This window comes from Bos javanicus, chromosome 28, assembly GCF_032452875.1.
Source record: "Bos javanicus breed banteng chromosome 28, ARS-OSU_banteng_1.0, whole genome shotgun sequence".
NCBI classification, from domain to species: domain Eukaryota; kingdom Metazoa; phylum Chordata; class Mammalia; order Artiodactyla; family Bovidae; genus Bos; species Bos javanicus.
The window spans coordinates 40,618,820-40,636,844 of NC_083895.1; the positions used below are offsets into that span (position 1 = coordinate 40,618,820).

An 18,025-nucleotide genomic window follows, 5' to 3' on the forward strand; every position below is an offset into this window, starting at 1 on the left:
GGAAGCTCAGGACAGTCTGATAATTTGCCAGCCCAGATTTAGAACCTATCACCAACCCTGGAGTTCAAACTATTTTCTCCTCTCCTGGGTCCCATGTGGATTAGAACAGCCACATTATTCAGTTCTTCTGCCCATTTTTAAATTGGGCTGCTGTTTTGTTTTGTTTTTGATGTTGAGTTGTATGAGCTCTTTATATATGTTGAGTATTAATCCTTATGTCATTTACAAGCATTTTTTCCCATTGAGTAAGTTAGGGCTTCCTTGGTGGCTCAGACAGTAAAAAATCTGCCTGCAATGCAGGAAGATCTCCTGAATGACAACCCACTCCAGTATTCTTGCCTGGAGAATTCCGCTGACAAAGGAAGGGCCTGGTGGGCTACAGTCCCCGGGGTCATAGAGTTGGACACTACTGAACGAATAACACACAACACACACACATTAAGTCAGTTACCTGTTTTGTCCATAGTTTGCTTTACTATGCAAAAGCTTTTAAGTTTAATTAGGTCCCACTTTAATATTTTTGCTTTTGTTTCTTTTACTTTAGGAGACGGATCCAAAAAATATTACTGTGATTTATGTCAAATAGTGTTCTGCCTGTTTTCCTCCAGTATCTGCTGCTACTGCTAAGTCGCTTCAGTCGTGTCCAACTCTGTGTGACCCCATAGATGGCAGCCCACCAGGCTCCCCCATCACTGGGATTCTCCAGGCAAGAACACTGGAGTGGGTTGCCATTTCCTTCTCCAGTGCATGAAAGTGAAAAGTGAACGTGAAGTTGCTCAGTCGTGTCAGACTCTTTGCGACCCCATGGACTGCAGCCCACCAGGCTCCTCCAACCATGGGATTTTCCAGGCAAGAGTACTGGAGTGGGGTGCCATTGCCTTCCCTGCCTCCAGTATCTAGTAGTCTTATATTTAGGTCTTTAATCCATTTTGAGTTCATTTTTGTGTATGGTGTTAGAGAATATTCTAATTTCATTCTTTTACATGTAGCTGCCCAGTTTTCCCATTTTTTCCAGAGGACCTGCAGATGGTCAATGGGCACCTGAAAAGATGCTCAACATTGCTAATCATCAGGGAAATGCAAAATCAAAACCACAATGAGATGTCACCTCCCACCTGTCAGAGTGTTTATCATTAAAAAGAACACAAACAACAGATGTTGGCAAGGATGTGGGGAAAAGTGAACTCTCATACTGTTGGTGGGAATGGAAATTGGTGTAGCCACTGTGGAAAACAGAATGGAGGTTTCTCAAAAAAAGTGAACAAAGGACTACTATATGACCCAGAATTTCCACTCCTTGGGAGATATTTGGGGGCGGGGGAAGTAATGCTAATTTGACAAGATACATACACCCCAGTGTTCATAGCAGCATTACTTACAATTGCCAAAGTATGGACGCCTCCATCAACAGATGAACAGAAACCCGCTCCAATAGTCCTGCCTGGAAAATTCCATGGACAGAGGAGCCTGGCAGGCTACAGTCCATGGGGCTGCAAAGAGTGGGACACGCTGAGCACAGTGTACCTACATTAGGATTAGTGATTAATGACTTTTTCTGTTATCTGTCCTACAGTGCCAAGGTCTTAGACTCAGAGAACTTACAATGGAACACTTCATACTGAGCTTTATCTACTTCCCCCACATTTGTAGCTCTTCCTGTATCCTGCCTCTAAATTAATGGTGCAATTATCCAGCCGATCTCACTCCATTCAGTACAGAGGGATTATGTTGAGTGCCTCCCTCATCCTTATCAGCTACATTCAATCAGTCATTAAAACCTGTAAATTCCTCCTTACTTTTTTACCTCTGTCATAAACCCCCTCTGTCGCTCTACTGCCTTAATTCCAACGTCGGTCCCTTTTTGCTTAACAATTGCAATAGATTCCTAACTGGTTTCTAAGTCAATGAAACCTCTCCCACTCCACACTAAGCACATCTTCCCAGTGATGTGCCTAGGTAACTCGCCTTCCTTAAAACACTTAACATCTTTGGAAACAATACTAGCCTGAAGATTATTCATGATCTGTTCATAACCTCAAGTGACAGCTTTCTCTACAGTATTTTCCTGCCATTTTCAGGGTAAAGAAACAAGAACTGTGTGTGAGCTGCCAGTTTTATTACCCACATAAAATGCAAATCTGTGTGTCAAGATTTACATGGTTAGAGAATTATCATAAATCACAATTAACAATAGCTTAGATAAGGTTCATAAATTTTACATGTTGTTAAATCACCTTTATCGAAATACCGCCCCTCTAGTGTTTCACGCAGCTTTTTCTTCTTAGTGAAGTTGCTCGGTCGTGTCCAACTCTTTGCGACCCTATGGACTGTAGTCTACCAGGCTCCTCAGTCCATGGGATTTTCCAGGCAAGAGTACTGGAGTGCGTTGCCATTTCCTTCTCTAGGGGATCTTCCTGGCCCAGGGATCGGACCCAGGGATCGAACCCTGGTCTCCCGCATTGTAGGCAGACGCTTTACTGTCTGAGCTACCAGGGAACCTGGTACTTCTTAGTACTTATCACTAACAAATATTTTGTCAATTTTTCGTCTCCAGCAGAGTAAACGCCATAGTACCTTTGTTTTGCCAAAACGGTACAATGTTATCTTTTATTTGTATGTATCCCTAGTACAGAGCTTGGTACAAAGTTAGCCTCAGTAAATATTTAATGAGTAAACAGGCTAGGAGAAAAAAGTCTTCCTCGCGTAACCAAAAAAAGGTTTTTCAATTTACAAATTATCTGAATAGGAGCAGTTCTCAGAACAACCCTGCATAAGAGGCAGAGCCTGTTGTACCAACCTATTATTCAAGTATTCGCTGAACCTTGAACATATGTCGTGGGTATGTCACTAAACAATGAAATAAACTTCTAAAAATCTGCCTGTCCGCTCTCCGACCTTGTGTAACTCACACCCTTTTGCACTTTTCACCTCGTACCCAAGACACCGGTTGGTTCCGGTTTGAACCCAATTTGGCACACTATGTCGCAATACGTTCTTGAGAAGGCGCAAAAACGCAACAAGGGGAAAGAAACGCGGCGAAAGAATAATATTCTCATACTATCCTCTTTCAATTTTAAAATCAGATCAGATCAGATCATAATTTCTGTAATTCCTGCCGTTAAGACAAGAACGAAAGAACGTTCCGCGGTCCTCCGCAAAGACGGCTTAAACGCCTTCGCTGCCCACACCCACAATGGACGTTGTCTGTGACGCCCTCAACAGAGCTCCACTGGCCCCGCCCCCTAACCCGGAAGCCCTCCTCCCTACTATGCCCACCCTTCCGTTAGGGCTCCGCTCATGATTGGCTGTCCGTCGTAGGGTTTGCAGCTTCTCCGGATGCTGCGTCACGCCGTGAGCTAAAGAGACTGCGCGCACCGTCAGTAAGAGGTGGGCGGAGGGAGCGGGAGGTTTGGGTGCTTGAGTTTCACCGGCCCGGAAGGGGAACTGCGCGCTTGAGGTGTCCAGGGACTGAGGTACGGCTCCCCCGGGCCTGCAGGTACCGCGGTACTCTGCACTACTGACTGTCGGCCCTCTGGGGCCGCTGCCGACGTGTGGGGAAGGTCGGAAGCTGCGGCGCTGCAGACTGCGTCACGGCCTGGCGGCCCGTCAGTTTTCTCCTGCAGGTGACCCTGTGGAGGGGGTGGCTGCTGCGGGACCTGGGATAGGCGGGCAGGGGCTCGTCCTCTCTGCCCTCTTCTTGGGCAGCGAGGTGCTGATTCATCTTCGCGGCCGGGCGGCCCAGCCGCCGCCCTAGTAGATAAGGGGATCCCGAGTCTGCTGTGTTGTAGAGTGGTGCGAGTTTTGCTGCCCGGCTCTCTTCCGAGTGTTGTGGTAAGGGTGAATTTTCTTTGATGACCAAGCGCCGGAGCTCATGAATGTGCACGGAAGCGTAAGGGCTCGGTAACATTACCCATTCTGTAGCTAAGGCACCTGAGTTTCAGAGAACAAACCTGTGCCCGAGGCCACTTTTTTCTTACGGTAGAAGCAGAATTGCCATCTTGGAGGCCGCTGAACTGGCGTGCCTCCGTAGGTGTGTTGAGGACTGAGAGGCATAGCAGCTTTAGCCTGAGATGATGTAATGGCGTGAAAGTGCTAGAATGACATGGTGTTTTCCCAAAGGATATTTGTCAGAGTTGTGCACCTCGCAGATCCCGTGACAGATCTGGAAATATATTTATATATTTAAAAGCAAGGATTCTTAGCTGTCTTCTAGGGGTTAAATCATTAGAACAGGAGTTAGACCTAGAAATCTACATTTTTAAGATATATCCCAGGTGGTTTTAGTACCTTGAATATTTTTATGTTTTGTTTCCAAGGGAAGTAATACTTGGCATGGGCTTCCCAGGTGGCTCAGTGATGAAATATCTGCCTACCAATGCAGGAACCTCAGGCTCAGTCTCTGGGTGGGGAAGATCCTCTGGAGAAAGATACGGCGGCCTACTCCAGTATTCTTGCCTGGGAAATCCAGGACAGAGGAGCCTGGCATGCTGCAGTCCATGGGGTTGAAAAGAGTCCCTTGGACTTAACCAACTAAACAACAACACTTGGCATGTTTGGTTTCCACGGATGGTTTGTATAGCCTTAAAAAGTAATATGACCTTGAAAAGTTAATCATTTCTTGTTTGGATGACATTTTTCCTCTGCTCAAAGTTGTTATTAGCTCTCTTTTATAATTTCCCGCTGAATACTGGTATAAATCTTCAGCCAAAACCACGTTTATAAAATCCATCACACACCCTTTTAATTCTCTGTTAGCCACATAACTCAAACAAGTTATTTCTTTTGCTACTGTTCCTGTTGAGATTTAAGCCCATTTTGGTGATCTATCTCAAACTTTTTGTGAGATGGGTTTCTTGAACTAACAAGAAACAAGCAGAGTATTTATTATCATTTTAAAACATCTCTTGATCTTTTCCACTAGGAAGTGACTGGCTTTTATCTCTTCTACGTCCTTCCTTCAGTTGGTTAATGGGTTATTTTTTGTCTGTTTCTAGCGTTTCAGATCTGCTTGGTAAACCTGGTGCACCACCATGCTGGCCGCAAGACTTGTGTGTCTCCGAGCACTGCCTTCTAGGGTTTTCCACCCAGCTTTCACCAAGGCCTCCCCCGCTGTGAAGAATTCCATCACAAAGAATCAATGGCTTTTAACACCCAGCAGGGTAAAGATAATGTTTTTGTATTGTCTGTCTGTCTCTATGCTCCTGGGCCTTTTTTTTTTTTTTTTTGGACAAAGCATGAAGCTCCCGACTCTATCATTAGTGATTAACTGAAACAACCCTGAAAAAGCCCCAAATCAGCACTGTCTCCCTATTGGCTTCTTAGCATTCTGTTCCGTCCTTATCGCATATGAAAAAGAACCCCTATAACTTGTCCTTTACTTACAGCTCTTGGAGTTTCTCATTCAGAGAATTTAGAGTAATTTGTGAAGGATTGAGAGCTGTATGGTTCAACAAAGAAATCGTGGATCCTATTGTCAAAAGCTTAAGACCCTGGGAATATTACTGGCTGACCAATTGCTAACCATGTCATTTCAGCTCTTGCTTAGAGAGTGGTAAAATAAAATCTGTCACGTTAAAGAGAAACCCGTTCCTTTTATACTAGATTTCTGCTCTAGCATTCAGATTAGGAGTATAAATTTTTAAATGTGAGGTAGATGGAAATGTACAGAAGCTAAGAGGGACAACTTTTTTCTTCTTAAAATTAACTGTTTCACTGTTGAAAAAGCTGAAATACAGGTAGAAGTCCTCTCTCCATTTGGCTTTGTGTTGAGGGAAAAATTGAGCCCATTTCCCAGAAGAGAACTGTAGTTAATGCTTATTGAATGCATATCTTTTAAAAGTTAGTGTTTAAAATGATAAGTCTAGAGGTATAAATAAAATTTATAGTTTATGAAATAAGTAATTCTGAAACTTGAACTCAGAAGTTATATTGTAATGAATTAGTGAGTCACTTCAAAGCTAGAGTACAGGTAGGGTCTAATTTAATTTTTTAAAGATTAGCTAACCTTCATAGTGAAGTTACACACATAGAAAGTATCAAGCTACTTTTTACAGAGTTATCTAGAGTGTCGAGATCCACCCTCTGTTTTATTGTTAACATTCTTTTATATATGGGTGGTATGTGTCTTTGTTTTCATTTATGTCAGGAATATGCTACCAAGACAAGAATTGGGATTCGACGTGGAAAAACAACCCAAGAACTCAAGGAGGCAGCTTTGGAACCATCGGTGGAAAAAATATTTAAAAGTAGGTGGCAACCTTTAGTAAACTCTTAAGAGGCCCCTGAACAACCTCCTTAAAATGTGTGCAAACTTGTGTGTATGTGCATCTTGTGAGAAGGGCAGTCATCCTCAGGGATCTGATGACCCTGGAAAGATTGCTACTTGGCTCTGGGCTCAGTGGTTCCCAGTCAGATTTCTTCCAGAAAAAAATTGTACTTTCACCTTTTTTTTTTTTAAGGATTATTAGTTATTATGCTATAATCTGAAAGTTACACTCTGTTAATGAAGTTCATTTGAAGTTGTGTAGACTCTTACTCAGACATAATATTTGTATATGTTTCAGGCCAAGAGTAAATCACCAAAACATAGGTGTTAATAAAAACCTGGTTGTTCAAGAAGGGCCCATTTAGGGCCTCTCAGGAAGCAATACCTTAATGAAGTCAGCTTAGTTCACAGCTTGACTTTCAGCTTTGCAACCTCAGAATCTTGATTGGTCATCTACCCAAAGTCAAAGAACTCTACTTAACACCCTTGCAAAAGGTTAATACCTATCTTCCCTGACTTAAAATGGGGTTACATCCTGATAAACCCATCATAAGTTGAGGATAAGTTCAGGATACACTTAATATACCTAACCTTGAGAATATCATACATAGCTCAGCCTAGCCTACCTTAAATGTGTTGAGAATATATAACATTTGCCTAAAGTTGGGCAAAACTGTTTTATAAAGTGTTGACTCTTCCCTGTTATTTGTTGAATCCTGAAGGTGAAAAACTTGTTGAATGAGCACAGAATGGTTATAAGTGTGTGGGTGGTTTGCCCGCACAGTCAGCTGGCTGGCTGGGCACTGTGGCTTCCTGTCACGGCCCTGCATCACAGGGAACTATTAACCCAGGAAAAGACTCACATTAAAAATTTAAAGTGCAGTTTCTACTTGAATGCATATTGGTTTTGCATCTTTGTAAAGTTGAAAAATCTTAAGTTGGGGACCATCTGTATACAAATGGGAGAGAGCCCTACGTGGCGTTCCTCAGGGCATTTCTATTGGTCAGTTGGCCCTAGAAACCAAATTATAGGAGTCATCTCAGTCCATAGTAACATTGTTAGTGAACAGACTTTGACTAAAGGGAGTAAGAGGCTTTTTGTCAATATCTCCATCCAGTTAAGAGTTGATAAATTGTTTCTTTCTCAGTACTCTTGAAAACAAGAGCACCCTCTCCCTTGATTCAGCTGCATAAACACTAATGACATTTTACTTTGGTTCTTTTGTTCTTGATCATCTTTGTTAATAGCACTGTATAACATTTGACTGAAAATGTGCTCATCTTTACTTTCTAAGAGTGCCATGAGGATATACATCTCTTATGAATAAAATAGTGTGTATCACAGAAGTACCCCTACATCTGCAGATAACACTGTGTCCTCAAATTTTGTTAGAGTGAAATTACAGATTAATTAAGTCTGATCATGTTAGTCAAGACAACAATTACTGTGCATCTCCTCCTGTGTTCTGCAGTTGATCAGATGGGAAGATGGTTTATTGCTGGAGGGGCTGCAGTTGGTCTTGGAGCTTTGTGCTACTATGGATTGGGAATATCTAATGAGATCGGAGCTATTGAAAAAGCTGTGTAAGTAAATTGTTCCCAGACAAGTTAGCCTTAAAGCTTCCAGGTTTCTTCTCATCTTTTGCCGCTTTTGGAATCTTTTATGTCCAGTGTTCTAACTGTGTGCAGATATACATGAATAAAAACAATCTATTTCCTTTGCACCTATTTATTCAAAGTAAATAGAAATCTTTACCATAGTCATATGTGTTTAAGCTAGGAGAAAATGTGTTGTTTTGTATGTATGCCAAGTGCTTCTATGCATTTTGGTACTTTTTATCATAACTCCAACATACACATCATTATCTCCTAGATAATGGGATAAAATTTGGAGCAATTATCCAGGTCTCCCAGCCAGTAAATGATTCAACCAAGATTCACATTCATAATCCTGTAAATTAACCATGTTGTGTTTCTTACAGAATTTGGCCTCAGTATGTGAAGGATAGAATTCATTCCACTTACATGTACTTAGCAGGAAGTATTGGCTTAACAGCTTTGTCTGCTGTGGCAGTGAGCAGAACTCCTGCTCTCATGAACTTCATGATGAGAGGCTCTTGGATAGTAAGTCGGCTTGTTTTTGTTTTCCTTTGCCACTAAATAGCAAAAGATTAGATGAAAACTATTGGAGGAGGGGTATTAAGTGGAAAGAATACCTTACTATATTAAATATGTTTTTGTTCAGGTAATATATGAATTGTGGGTGCAGCTGAAACAAAGTAGGATATACATTCTTAGGCAAGTCAGGTATTATTCCATGTTGAATATGTATTTTAGTAGCAGTAAAGGTGTTGGAACTTAAACTTACAGGGAACATCCTACTTACCTAGTAGCAGATTTAACACAGCTCTGTTTTCTAGAAGTTCACTAAAAAATAAGGCAGATGAAAATCCATCTTAGAGATCAAGGAAAATAGCTGTCACAAAAACCCAAGCTACTCTAAGAGTAGAATAATACTGCTGCTGTTACTCTGAATTCTCCTTGAACCTATATAAGGCTTTATATTCAATGAGAGTTTCAGTTCAGAGGACAGAGCAGTCCAGTTGTATAAAATAGTTTGGAAAGAGGAGCGAAGGTAGTCACTCCAAGTGACTTTATAATCCCATTCAAGTGAACTTTGAGTGTTTGAGGTCTGGAGTATAAAGAAGACACAATTAGGGTGTGTTTGATTGCCAAGCTGAGCAGAGTGCCTAACAGAGGCCATTGCAGATACTGAAACAGCAAAAGTATGATATGTATTTGAGCTTTAAGAGCTGATGTGGAAGAGACGAGAAGCAAGTGTACCAGCTGTGTCTCTTCGAGGTCTGAAACAAGGGATGGTAAGAGCACAAACCAGAGCAGTAGTGTGAGACTGGAAAGGAAGGGGAGATGGGAAAGTTTATCTAATACACTTACAGGCTTCTCATGGCAACTGCCCCACTGATTCTTTCCATTTTTCTCTTGGCAACCCAGATCCCCATGACTTCCAAATCTGTAATATTTCCACTATACTGTACTTTCCAAAAGGAGACCCATGTGCAGTTATCTAGCCATTTGGACGCTTGAGTATTAGGGTCTTGCTTCTCAGATGGGTGTAAGGGTCTCCTAGCCTCGAGGTTATCGAAGGCACACAATCAGCTTGTTGCATTCTCATCAGGTATGCCAGTTTTAATGAGGTAAACAGTTCAAAGCAGTGCTTTTATAATAAAGCAAACATGAAAGATTAAAATACACAAAAGACTTTAACCCCTAAAATACAAGACTTAAAGGAAGTTTTGTGCTTGAACCATATTCTCAGGTGCCTGTAGGCATAAGATTAGTCTCACCTGCTGTTAGGGCTGCTTAAGTAAAATAGTTTAGAAAGCCAGACAGGTGCTACAGAGATGAAGAAGCCTTTGGAAGGTGACAGGCATACGCATGCTGTCAAAGTACCAAGCACAAAGTTTCTGCTTTTGAAACAGAGTAGAGACATCTGACAGTGCTTATAACAGCCATGGTATCTACTAAGAAAACTTTCTCAAGGAAGGAATCCTTGAATACGTCAGCCAGATAGGAAGACAGGTATTTTTTGGCACAATAAACAGAATTAAAGAGGCAGGAAACTGGGATGTATTTGCAGTATACCAGTTCAGTGTAGCTGAAGTGTACAGTATGGGAAGGTAAAAGGCAAAAAACGGACCTGGGTCATGAAGGATTTTAAAAGAAAAATACAGAATTGTGTTAAATATCCTGAAAATGCAGAGATCCATGAAGTAGCTTTTAGTAATTGTTTCTCCGTTGGAAGATGTTGGAGTAGAATCCAGTGTGCTGATCTGTATTAGGAGTGAAGGCTTTCCCATTCTCAGCAGAAACAGCTGTTACACTTACCTGGACTTTACCACAGGGGTTGACCATTCAGATGTCCTTGGTTCAGGCAGATAAGGCAGATGAATGAGGCAGGCCTGGTATGTTACACGGGATTATTGGCACCTAGAGAAGTGAAGTGAAGTCGCTCAGTCGTGTCTGACTCAGCTACCCCATGGACTGTAGCCCACCAGGCTCCTCGGTCCATGGGATTTTCCAGGCATGAATACTGGAGTGGGTTGCCATTTCCTTCTCCAGGGGATCTTCCTGACCCAGGGATCTAACCCAGGTCTCCCGCGTTGTAGGCAGATGCTTTACCGTCTGAGCCAGCAGAGAAAGCCTTCCCAACTAAATGAATTCACTTCTGTTTGTTTGTTTGAATAGTTGGCCAAACAAAATGTCTGCTGCCTAATCTTGCCAAAGGGCTGCAAGTATGCAGTTTCTGCCTTAAATTTCCTGAAGGTCATCATCTTTCTTGCATTACAAACATTTCTTTTTTGTGCACACAGAATATATAAATGTATAACAATGGAAATCTAACATAGACAAAGAAGAGGGATGAGGGCCAATTCAGCCAAAAACTGGGAGGTTAGAAGCGAAGACTCTTATTTCTCATCTTTTCATGTGCTCCTATTTTTCAAGTTTTCATTTAGAGAATAAAGTTTAAGGCAGTGTGCCATATATGTTCTAATCGGTATATCATCACTAATTGTTTTTAATGTTAGTGCTATGCCAAAATAAATATAATCTAAAATAATTGTTCTGGGATTTTTAAAGTGGTTTTGTTACACCTCTGTCTAGCAAGAATAAACTTTTTTAAAGATTTATTTTTACATTTATTTGTTTGACTGTGGTGGGTCCTTGTTGCTGCACGTGGGCTCTCTAGCTGCGGCATGTGGGGCCCTCTCTCCATTGTGGTGCGTGACCTCATTGCTGTGGCTTCTCTTGTTGCGGAGCACAGGCTCTAGGTGTGTGGGCTCGTAGTTGTGGCTCCTGGACTCTGTCAGGCCCAGCAGTTGTGGTGCACAGGCCTAGTTACTTCGTGGAATGTGGGACACTCCCGGACCAGGGATAAATAGGTGTCCCCTAGCATTGCAGGGTGGATTCCTAACCACTGGACCACCAGGGAAGCCCAGAATAAAAACTCATTTACTTAAAGTTGTGTGCAATACCTTATGTATGACAGTAGGGGGCACTCTTGCTAATTTGATCAAACTGAAGTAAGCACAAGGCCTTTTAATGTGCTAGAAAAATAAAGGATTCTGTTTATTCTTCATCTTTTTAAGCATAGTCTATTGGAAGGACTAACTGAACTTGGAACTTGTGGGTTCTACTTTGTTGTTGTGTGAGGATCCATTTTTCTTAGTAATACATGTCTTTCAGACCATTGGTGCAACCTTTGCAGCCATGATTGGAGCTGGAATGCTGGTACAGTCAATATCATACGAGCAGAGTCCAGGCCCAAAGCACCTTGCTTGGTTACTACATTCTGGTATGTTGTTTAAAATTGTTGTTAGACAATCTTAAATACTACCTTTTTGGGTGGCTCTTCACGGTCGTAAATGATACACACACAGTTTAATTAAGCCTCTGGTCTACTAAACACTTATCCTGCACTTATTCCTGGTTGTATTATTGCCAGAGCTCCATTCTGGCAAGTTAATGTTTCTGATACTGAGACCATGGACGGTCCCAGTGGTACACTATTCTCTGGTAATAGTCTAGGTAAGGCAGAGGTTTCTTTTTATGTATTTTGTCTAATACCAGAAAGATTTCAGGTCTGGTACACATCACTTGAGAATTGTTCTTACTGTGTATCTTTCAGAAAATAAAAAACTAAAGGTCTCCACCAGGGACAGAGGAGGTAAAAATAAGAGCAGAGGTTTTTGCAGTAGAATATAGGGAAGAAAACAATCAAAAAGATCTGTACAGAAGTACAGCTAATGTGACACCATTAGCTGGATCGATATTTAGATAGATCTTGACACAAAGTTACTGTAGGCAAGGCAGAGGCTGTCCAACCCTGGTATTCTGGAACAGTTTTAGTATTCTTTGAGGTACTTGTAATAGTCTCCTTAATTATGGAATGGCACATGCTTATTTACATAAAGTATTTTCCATGGCAAGTATCTGCCTCTGGGTTGAGCAAAGAGCCAGCCAGGTACAGAACCAAAACGCTTCTTAGATGCATGTTCCCTGCCACAAAATAAGACAAATTCTATAAGCGTTTCCATGAAACTTCCAGGGAGAGAGACTGAAATGTTTTTAACAGGGGTTAGTACATGGAAATTAGGCTTTGGACACCCAATATGATGAATTTCCAGTGTGAAATACATCATTTATATTCATGTGCTGTCTTTGGGTGTATATGAGACAGCGTGACTTCCCAACCTTGGCTTTCAGGTCTCTGTCCCATTAGGTCTTAGGTAATTCAACCATAGGTATTTTCCATGGAGCTTTACAAGACGGAACTTTAGTGGATGGGAGGGCAGTGATCCCAGTGTTTCTTTTAATACCAGTATCCTGCTTTTAAGAAGAAAATTATAACATAATATGCATTTGCTGCTTTTTAAAAAAAGTTATTTTAAGCCTTTTCTTCATCTCATTTCTTCCAAATGTGAGTGTTATTATGAAGACTTGGTAGACTCAGACCCAAATAGTGAGCTACATTGAATTTGACAGCTACTAAAAATCTAGACTACTGTTTATACTTGTGAGTATTGATTATTTGGCTAGAAATGGTGTTACTGTTGTGATTTAGAATTTGGATAGGTATAAGTTTTAGCTTAGGAGTTTTGTGGCTACTGTTAGCTAAATAAGGAGAAAACTTTGTAGTCCTATTGTTTAACAGTAAGCTCTAATTTGTTGAAAAGGCAGGTTAGTTAGAAGCATTTTCCTTTTGATGGTTATGTAGTAAATGCTTAAGTGCCCACTTGCTCTTTCTCCAGGTGTAATGGGTGCTGTGGTGGCTCCTCTGACGATCCTAGGGGGGCCTCTTCTCCTCAGAGCTGCGTGGTACACGGCTGGCATCGTGGGAGGTCTCTCCACCGTGGCCATGTGTGCGCCCAGTGAGAAGTTTCTGAACATGGGGGCCCCCCTGGGTGTGGGCCTCGGTGTCGTCTTTGTGTCCTCACTAGGTAAGCCGCTATGCTTTGACGCTTGGTTCTTGGTCCTGAAATCATCTAGCATACCCTGGTATTCTAATGGAGAGAATGTAGTCAGTGTCATTCAAGTTGATTTAAAGATATATGCCAGTTTGACTGGATTTACTCATTTGGCATAATGGCAGACCATTATTACTGGTTTAACCAAATACATCTAAAATGAGAAAGTTGGTCTGGAGAATGTGAAAATTGCTCTGATGCAGGAACCTTCCTATTATGTGGGCAGATGACCCATTGCAGGAATGAGTACAATGGCTTTTGAACTAAATGTATTTAAAATTAGTGCGCTTACTCAAATGTTTCCTTACCTGTGCAGTATACCAAACAAAAAGTTTTGTGAGTAATGTTGATTACAAATCCCAGTTACAGAAAAATCCTTTCAAACAATTTTTTTCCCATTTTGATTTCAGGATCGATGTTTCTTCCACCTACCACTGTGGCTGGTGCCACTCTGTACTCAGTGGCGGTTTATGGTGGATTAGTTCTTTTCAGCATGTTTCTTCTATATGATACACAGAAAGTAATCAAGCGTGCAGAAGTAGTACCAATGTATGGAGTTCAGAAATACGATCCCATCAATTCGTAAGTAGCCTTGAATGTCTTTTCTTCGTTGCATAAGGACGTTTGTATTGGTTTGGCCTATTTTGTTTTATGACTCTTAGTTTCCAAGGGCTGCTGTAACAATTATGTAAACTGGGTGATTCACAACAACAGAAGTTTATTCTGTTTCAGAGCCCAGAAGTGTGACACCAGGGTATCATCAGGGCTGGTGCGTTCTGAGGGTTCCAGAGGAGCATCTGGTCCATGCCTCTCCTAGCTTCTTGTCGTGACCAGCCATCCTTGGCATTCCTTAGCTTCTGTCCCTCTGACCTCTGCTCCTGTGTTCATGTGATATTCTCCCTGTATCTCTGTCTCTCATCAGTTCAGTTCAGTCATTCAGTCGTGTCCAACTCTTTGCAGCCCCGTGGACAGCAGCACACCAGGCTTCCCTGTCCACCACCAGCTCCCAGAACTTGCTCAAACTCATGTCCATTGAGTCAGTGATGCCATCCAGCCATCTCATCCTCTGTCGTCCCCTTCTCCTGCCGTCAGTCTTGCCCAGAGTATTATGTCTCTCATGATGATGCCATATTGGACTAAGGTTCACCCTTCTCCAGTCCTACCTCTTCTTAATTCACATCTTAATTACATTCACAAAGACCCGAAAATAAGGTCACATTCACGGATAACACAGATTAGGACTTGAACATATCTTTTGAGTTCAGCCTCCAACAATGACTTTGTTGAATTTTAGTATTTTATTACTATTAACATTTGGTCTGGTCTCTGTCCTTAGTAAGCTATATGTACATGGAACATTTGATTGTATGGCAACTAAGTGTGATAATTAGGTGTGTATTCAGTTCATTCAGAGTATTGTACCTACTTTTGTTAGTTAGCCTTATAAAACTCTTGTCGGTAAATTATTTTTGTAGTTTATATTTAACAGACTTTAAAAGTGAAGAAAAGATATATTAGTCAAGTGTTTTTGGCGAGTGTGCATGATTGACTTAATTTTTTATAGAAAAGCCAGTTTTATTAAAAATTGAGAACACTTCAATTTTAAATTTTTTATTAAAAATTGAAAATTCCATTTTGGAAATATTCAGCTTACACGCTGATGTTAAGTGTTGTATAATGATGCTGTTTCGTTTCCTTGGTGTCTCCACCAAAGTAATTAAGTAATTTCCATGAGTTTCACAGGGTCTGTGACATTTCTAAAAGTAACCTATTTTTCTTTATTTAAAACTTAATATAATGATTTTTTTTAAGTGTTCCTATAATGCTTACAGATTTGTAGCAGGTTTCTTTGGAGGTGACGCAGGGAGGCAATGAGGAAGTACACTTTAAAACGCCAGGCTTGTGTCTGACACATTTTTGTAAGGTGTCTCTTTGGTCTTGTTTTGATGAGTTCATTGTCTATCACCCTTTCTTTTTTTTTTAACAAAATAACTGTACTCAGAGTACCAGAGAATATAAAGATTTTTTAAAAACTGCCCTTAAACAAAGATTAATCTGCCAAAAGAAAATCTTGACAGTTTGCTAGTCTGGGACTTCCTTTTTTGTTGTTTAGTCCCTAAGTAGTGTCCCGACTCTTTTGCAGCCCCACCAACTATAGCCTGCCAGGCTCCTCTCTCCCTGGGATATCCCAGGCAAGAACACTGGAATGGATTGCCATTTCCTTCTCTAGGGAATCTTCCAGACCCAAGGATCGAACCCGCATCTCCTGCATTAGCAGACAGATTCTTTACCGTTGAGCCACCAGGGAAGCCCAGGATTTCTTTAGTTGACATCTTTTTTAAAATTTCCATTTCATATACCTAGGACACATAATCTCTGGAGAAGGCAATGGCACCCCACTCCAGTACTCTTGCCTGGAAAATCCCATGGACAGAGGAGCCTGGTAGGCTGCAGTCCATGGGGTCGCTAAGAGTTGGACACAACTAAGCGACTTCACTTTCACTTTTCACTTCCATGCATTGGAAAAGGAAATGGCAACCCACTCCAGTGTTCTTGCCTGGAGAATCCCAGGGACGGGGAGCCTGGTGGGCTGCCGTCTGTGGGGTCACACAGAGTCGGACACGACTGAAGTGACTTAGCAGCAGCAGGACACATAATCAGTATTGCTCTTTCTGTCCTTCATTAAGGAATAGTTTTTGTCATCGTTACAAGAACTACATCATATTTAATGGACATAATTTCTTTTCTAGGATGCTGGGAATCTACATGGATACATTAAACATATTTATGCGTGTTGCCACTATTCTAGCAACTGGAGGCAACAGGAAGAAGTGAAGTGACTCAGCTTCTGATATCCTCAATACATCAGATATCTGGCTTGTTTAATAGGGGCAGATATTCATTAAATAGTTTGTACAAGCAGCTTTCGTTGAAGTTTAGAAGATAAGAACTTGTCATCGTGTTTCAAACGTTCCAGTAATGTGATGCTTCAGGTCTGTTTTTCTCCTGGAGAATAAATTCAGTAGTTCTCTTCCAGATAGCACATGCATTTTCAATTCTTATGTCTCAGTAATTCTACAATGTTCAAATTATTGTGAAAACCAAGGTTTGTTTTTCAGGAATTTGAGTGTTTTATCTGTTTTAAAATTTATTTGGTTTAGTGAAAGTTCACAAACTTGTGTACCTGCAGTTTCCTTTTTGGAATGTGGAATATTAACAAGTAATGTCATAAGTGATGAAAGGATTTGGTGAAGGGACCAGAGAGAAGCAAAAGGGCACCTGCAGTGTTTCTTTGAATGCTCAGCACTGAGGCGATGGCGGCGGCAAGCCAGGGAGTCTGCACATGAGCAGACGAGGCATGGCTGCATCTCTGCAGAGCCGCCAGACACACTGAGCAGGTGACAAAGACATCGAGGGTTCTCCAGGCGCTCCTTACAGTACAGATGGGGTCATGCTTGACTGCCTGCTGTCTCACGCTGTTAGCAGAGTTCAAAATGCTAACCACATGGCGAATTCCTGTTATATAACGTGTATGTTGTAAGTCTTACTTTTGAATCACCTGAAACAAAGTATCCTTAAAACACTCAGGAAAAAATACTCAAAGCATGAATGTTACTGCATTTTTAAGTATAGAAACAATATGTGCATAATTGCTGAAAAATTTTGCAAATTTATTGAGATGCTTAAAGAAATGCATGCTTGTCTTTCTCATTTCTTCAAGCTTTAAAGCTTTTATCAGAAAAACCTGTTCATGATTTATACTTGAGATTATGAAAGTTTTTCCCTTTAATCTGATTTCTTGCATTCAAAAAGGAAGGCAAAGTGAGGCTTTTTTCCTGAACTGTATTGATCAAAAATGTATTGGAGAAAACACTTCATTAGAGTTTCCCCCACCAGGATTTTCCTTCCGCATAGACTGTTATCTTGTGTCCTTTGTAAGTTTTTTGATACAGAAGAGTTATTTCTGGAAGCTCTTAAGAATGAAAAAAGTGTATGATTATTGAGATGGTGTATCGACAAATATTTATTACAGTAATCCAGAAAAAAACTATTCTAACCACCTCACTTCAGGATGTTCATTTCTGAATAATAAAGGGTCTAGTCAGATGGTGATTGGTCTGTAATTTTTCCAGCTGAACCATATACGTCCCATCGAATAGGGGTTTGAGAAAGCACATGACTCTCTCACTGACGTAGTACGTAGAGTAGTAGTTGCTGTTTAGTCGCTAAATCATGTCCAGCTCTTTGTGACCCCATGGACTGTAGGTCACCAGGCTCAGCTGTCTGTGGGATTTTCCAGCAGCAATACTGGAGTGGATTGCCATTTCCTTTTCCAGGGGATCTTCCTGACCCAGGGATCAAACCTGCGTCTTCCTACATGGGCAGCCGGATTCTTAACCACTGAGCTACAGTATGTCATGATGATAACCATGGTACTTCCAGCTAGAACTGCATTTATTTGAACTCTGGCTCTTCTGTTTATTCCTTTTGTGACTGCAGGCAAATTATTTCACCTCTCCCCCCATTGCCTCGTCTGTAAAACGAAGATGACAACAGAACTACCTCATAGGGTTAAGGTGAAATGTACGGGCACTTAGTAAACACTGCCTGAGATTTACCTGCTGTTGCTGGCTGGTTTTGAAGGGTTTTTTTTTTTTCTTAAGAAAGATCTGTATTTGTTTTCCCTTGTCTACGTCTTAAAATGTAATCTTAC

At 41.2% G+C, this 18,025-nt stretch overlaps 1 protein-coding gene across 4 annotated transcripts; it reads left to right on the top strand.

The window, feature by feature from the left end:
• Positions 1 to 3,272: 3,272 nt before the first annotated feature.
• On the top strand, positions 3,273 to 17,424 carry GHITM (growth hormone inducible transmembrane protein). Of its 4 annotated transcripts, none has more exons than XM_061405522.1 (9): positions 3,273 to 3,387; positions 4,995 to 5,159; positions 6,146 to 6,245; positions 7,738 to 7,849; positions 8,248 to 8,389; positions 11,531 to 11,639; positions 13,096 to 13,284; positions 13,722 to 13,893; positions 16,062 to 17,424. In XM_061405522.1, the coding sequence occupies exons 2-9, from the start codon at positions 5,031 to 5,033 to the stop codon at positions 16,144 to 16,146; spliced, it is 1,038 nt and encodes a 345-aa protein (XP_061261506.1). In that variant the 5' UTR covers positions 3,273 to 3,387; positions 4,995 to 5,030; the 3' UTR covers positions 16,147 to 17,424. The 4 variants fall into 4 exon arrangements, with proteins under 4 accessions (XP_061261506.1, XP_061261504.1, XP_061261505.1 ...); XM_061405520.1 differs by having other exon boundaries at positions 3,359 to 3,473; XM_061405521.1 differs by lacking the exon at positions 3,273 to 3,387 and adding an exon at positions 3,532 to 3,623.
• The last annotated feature ends 601 nt before the right edge of the window (positions 17,425 to 18,025 follow it).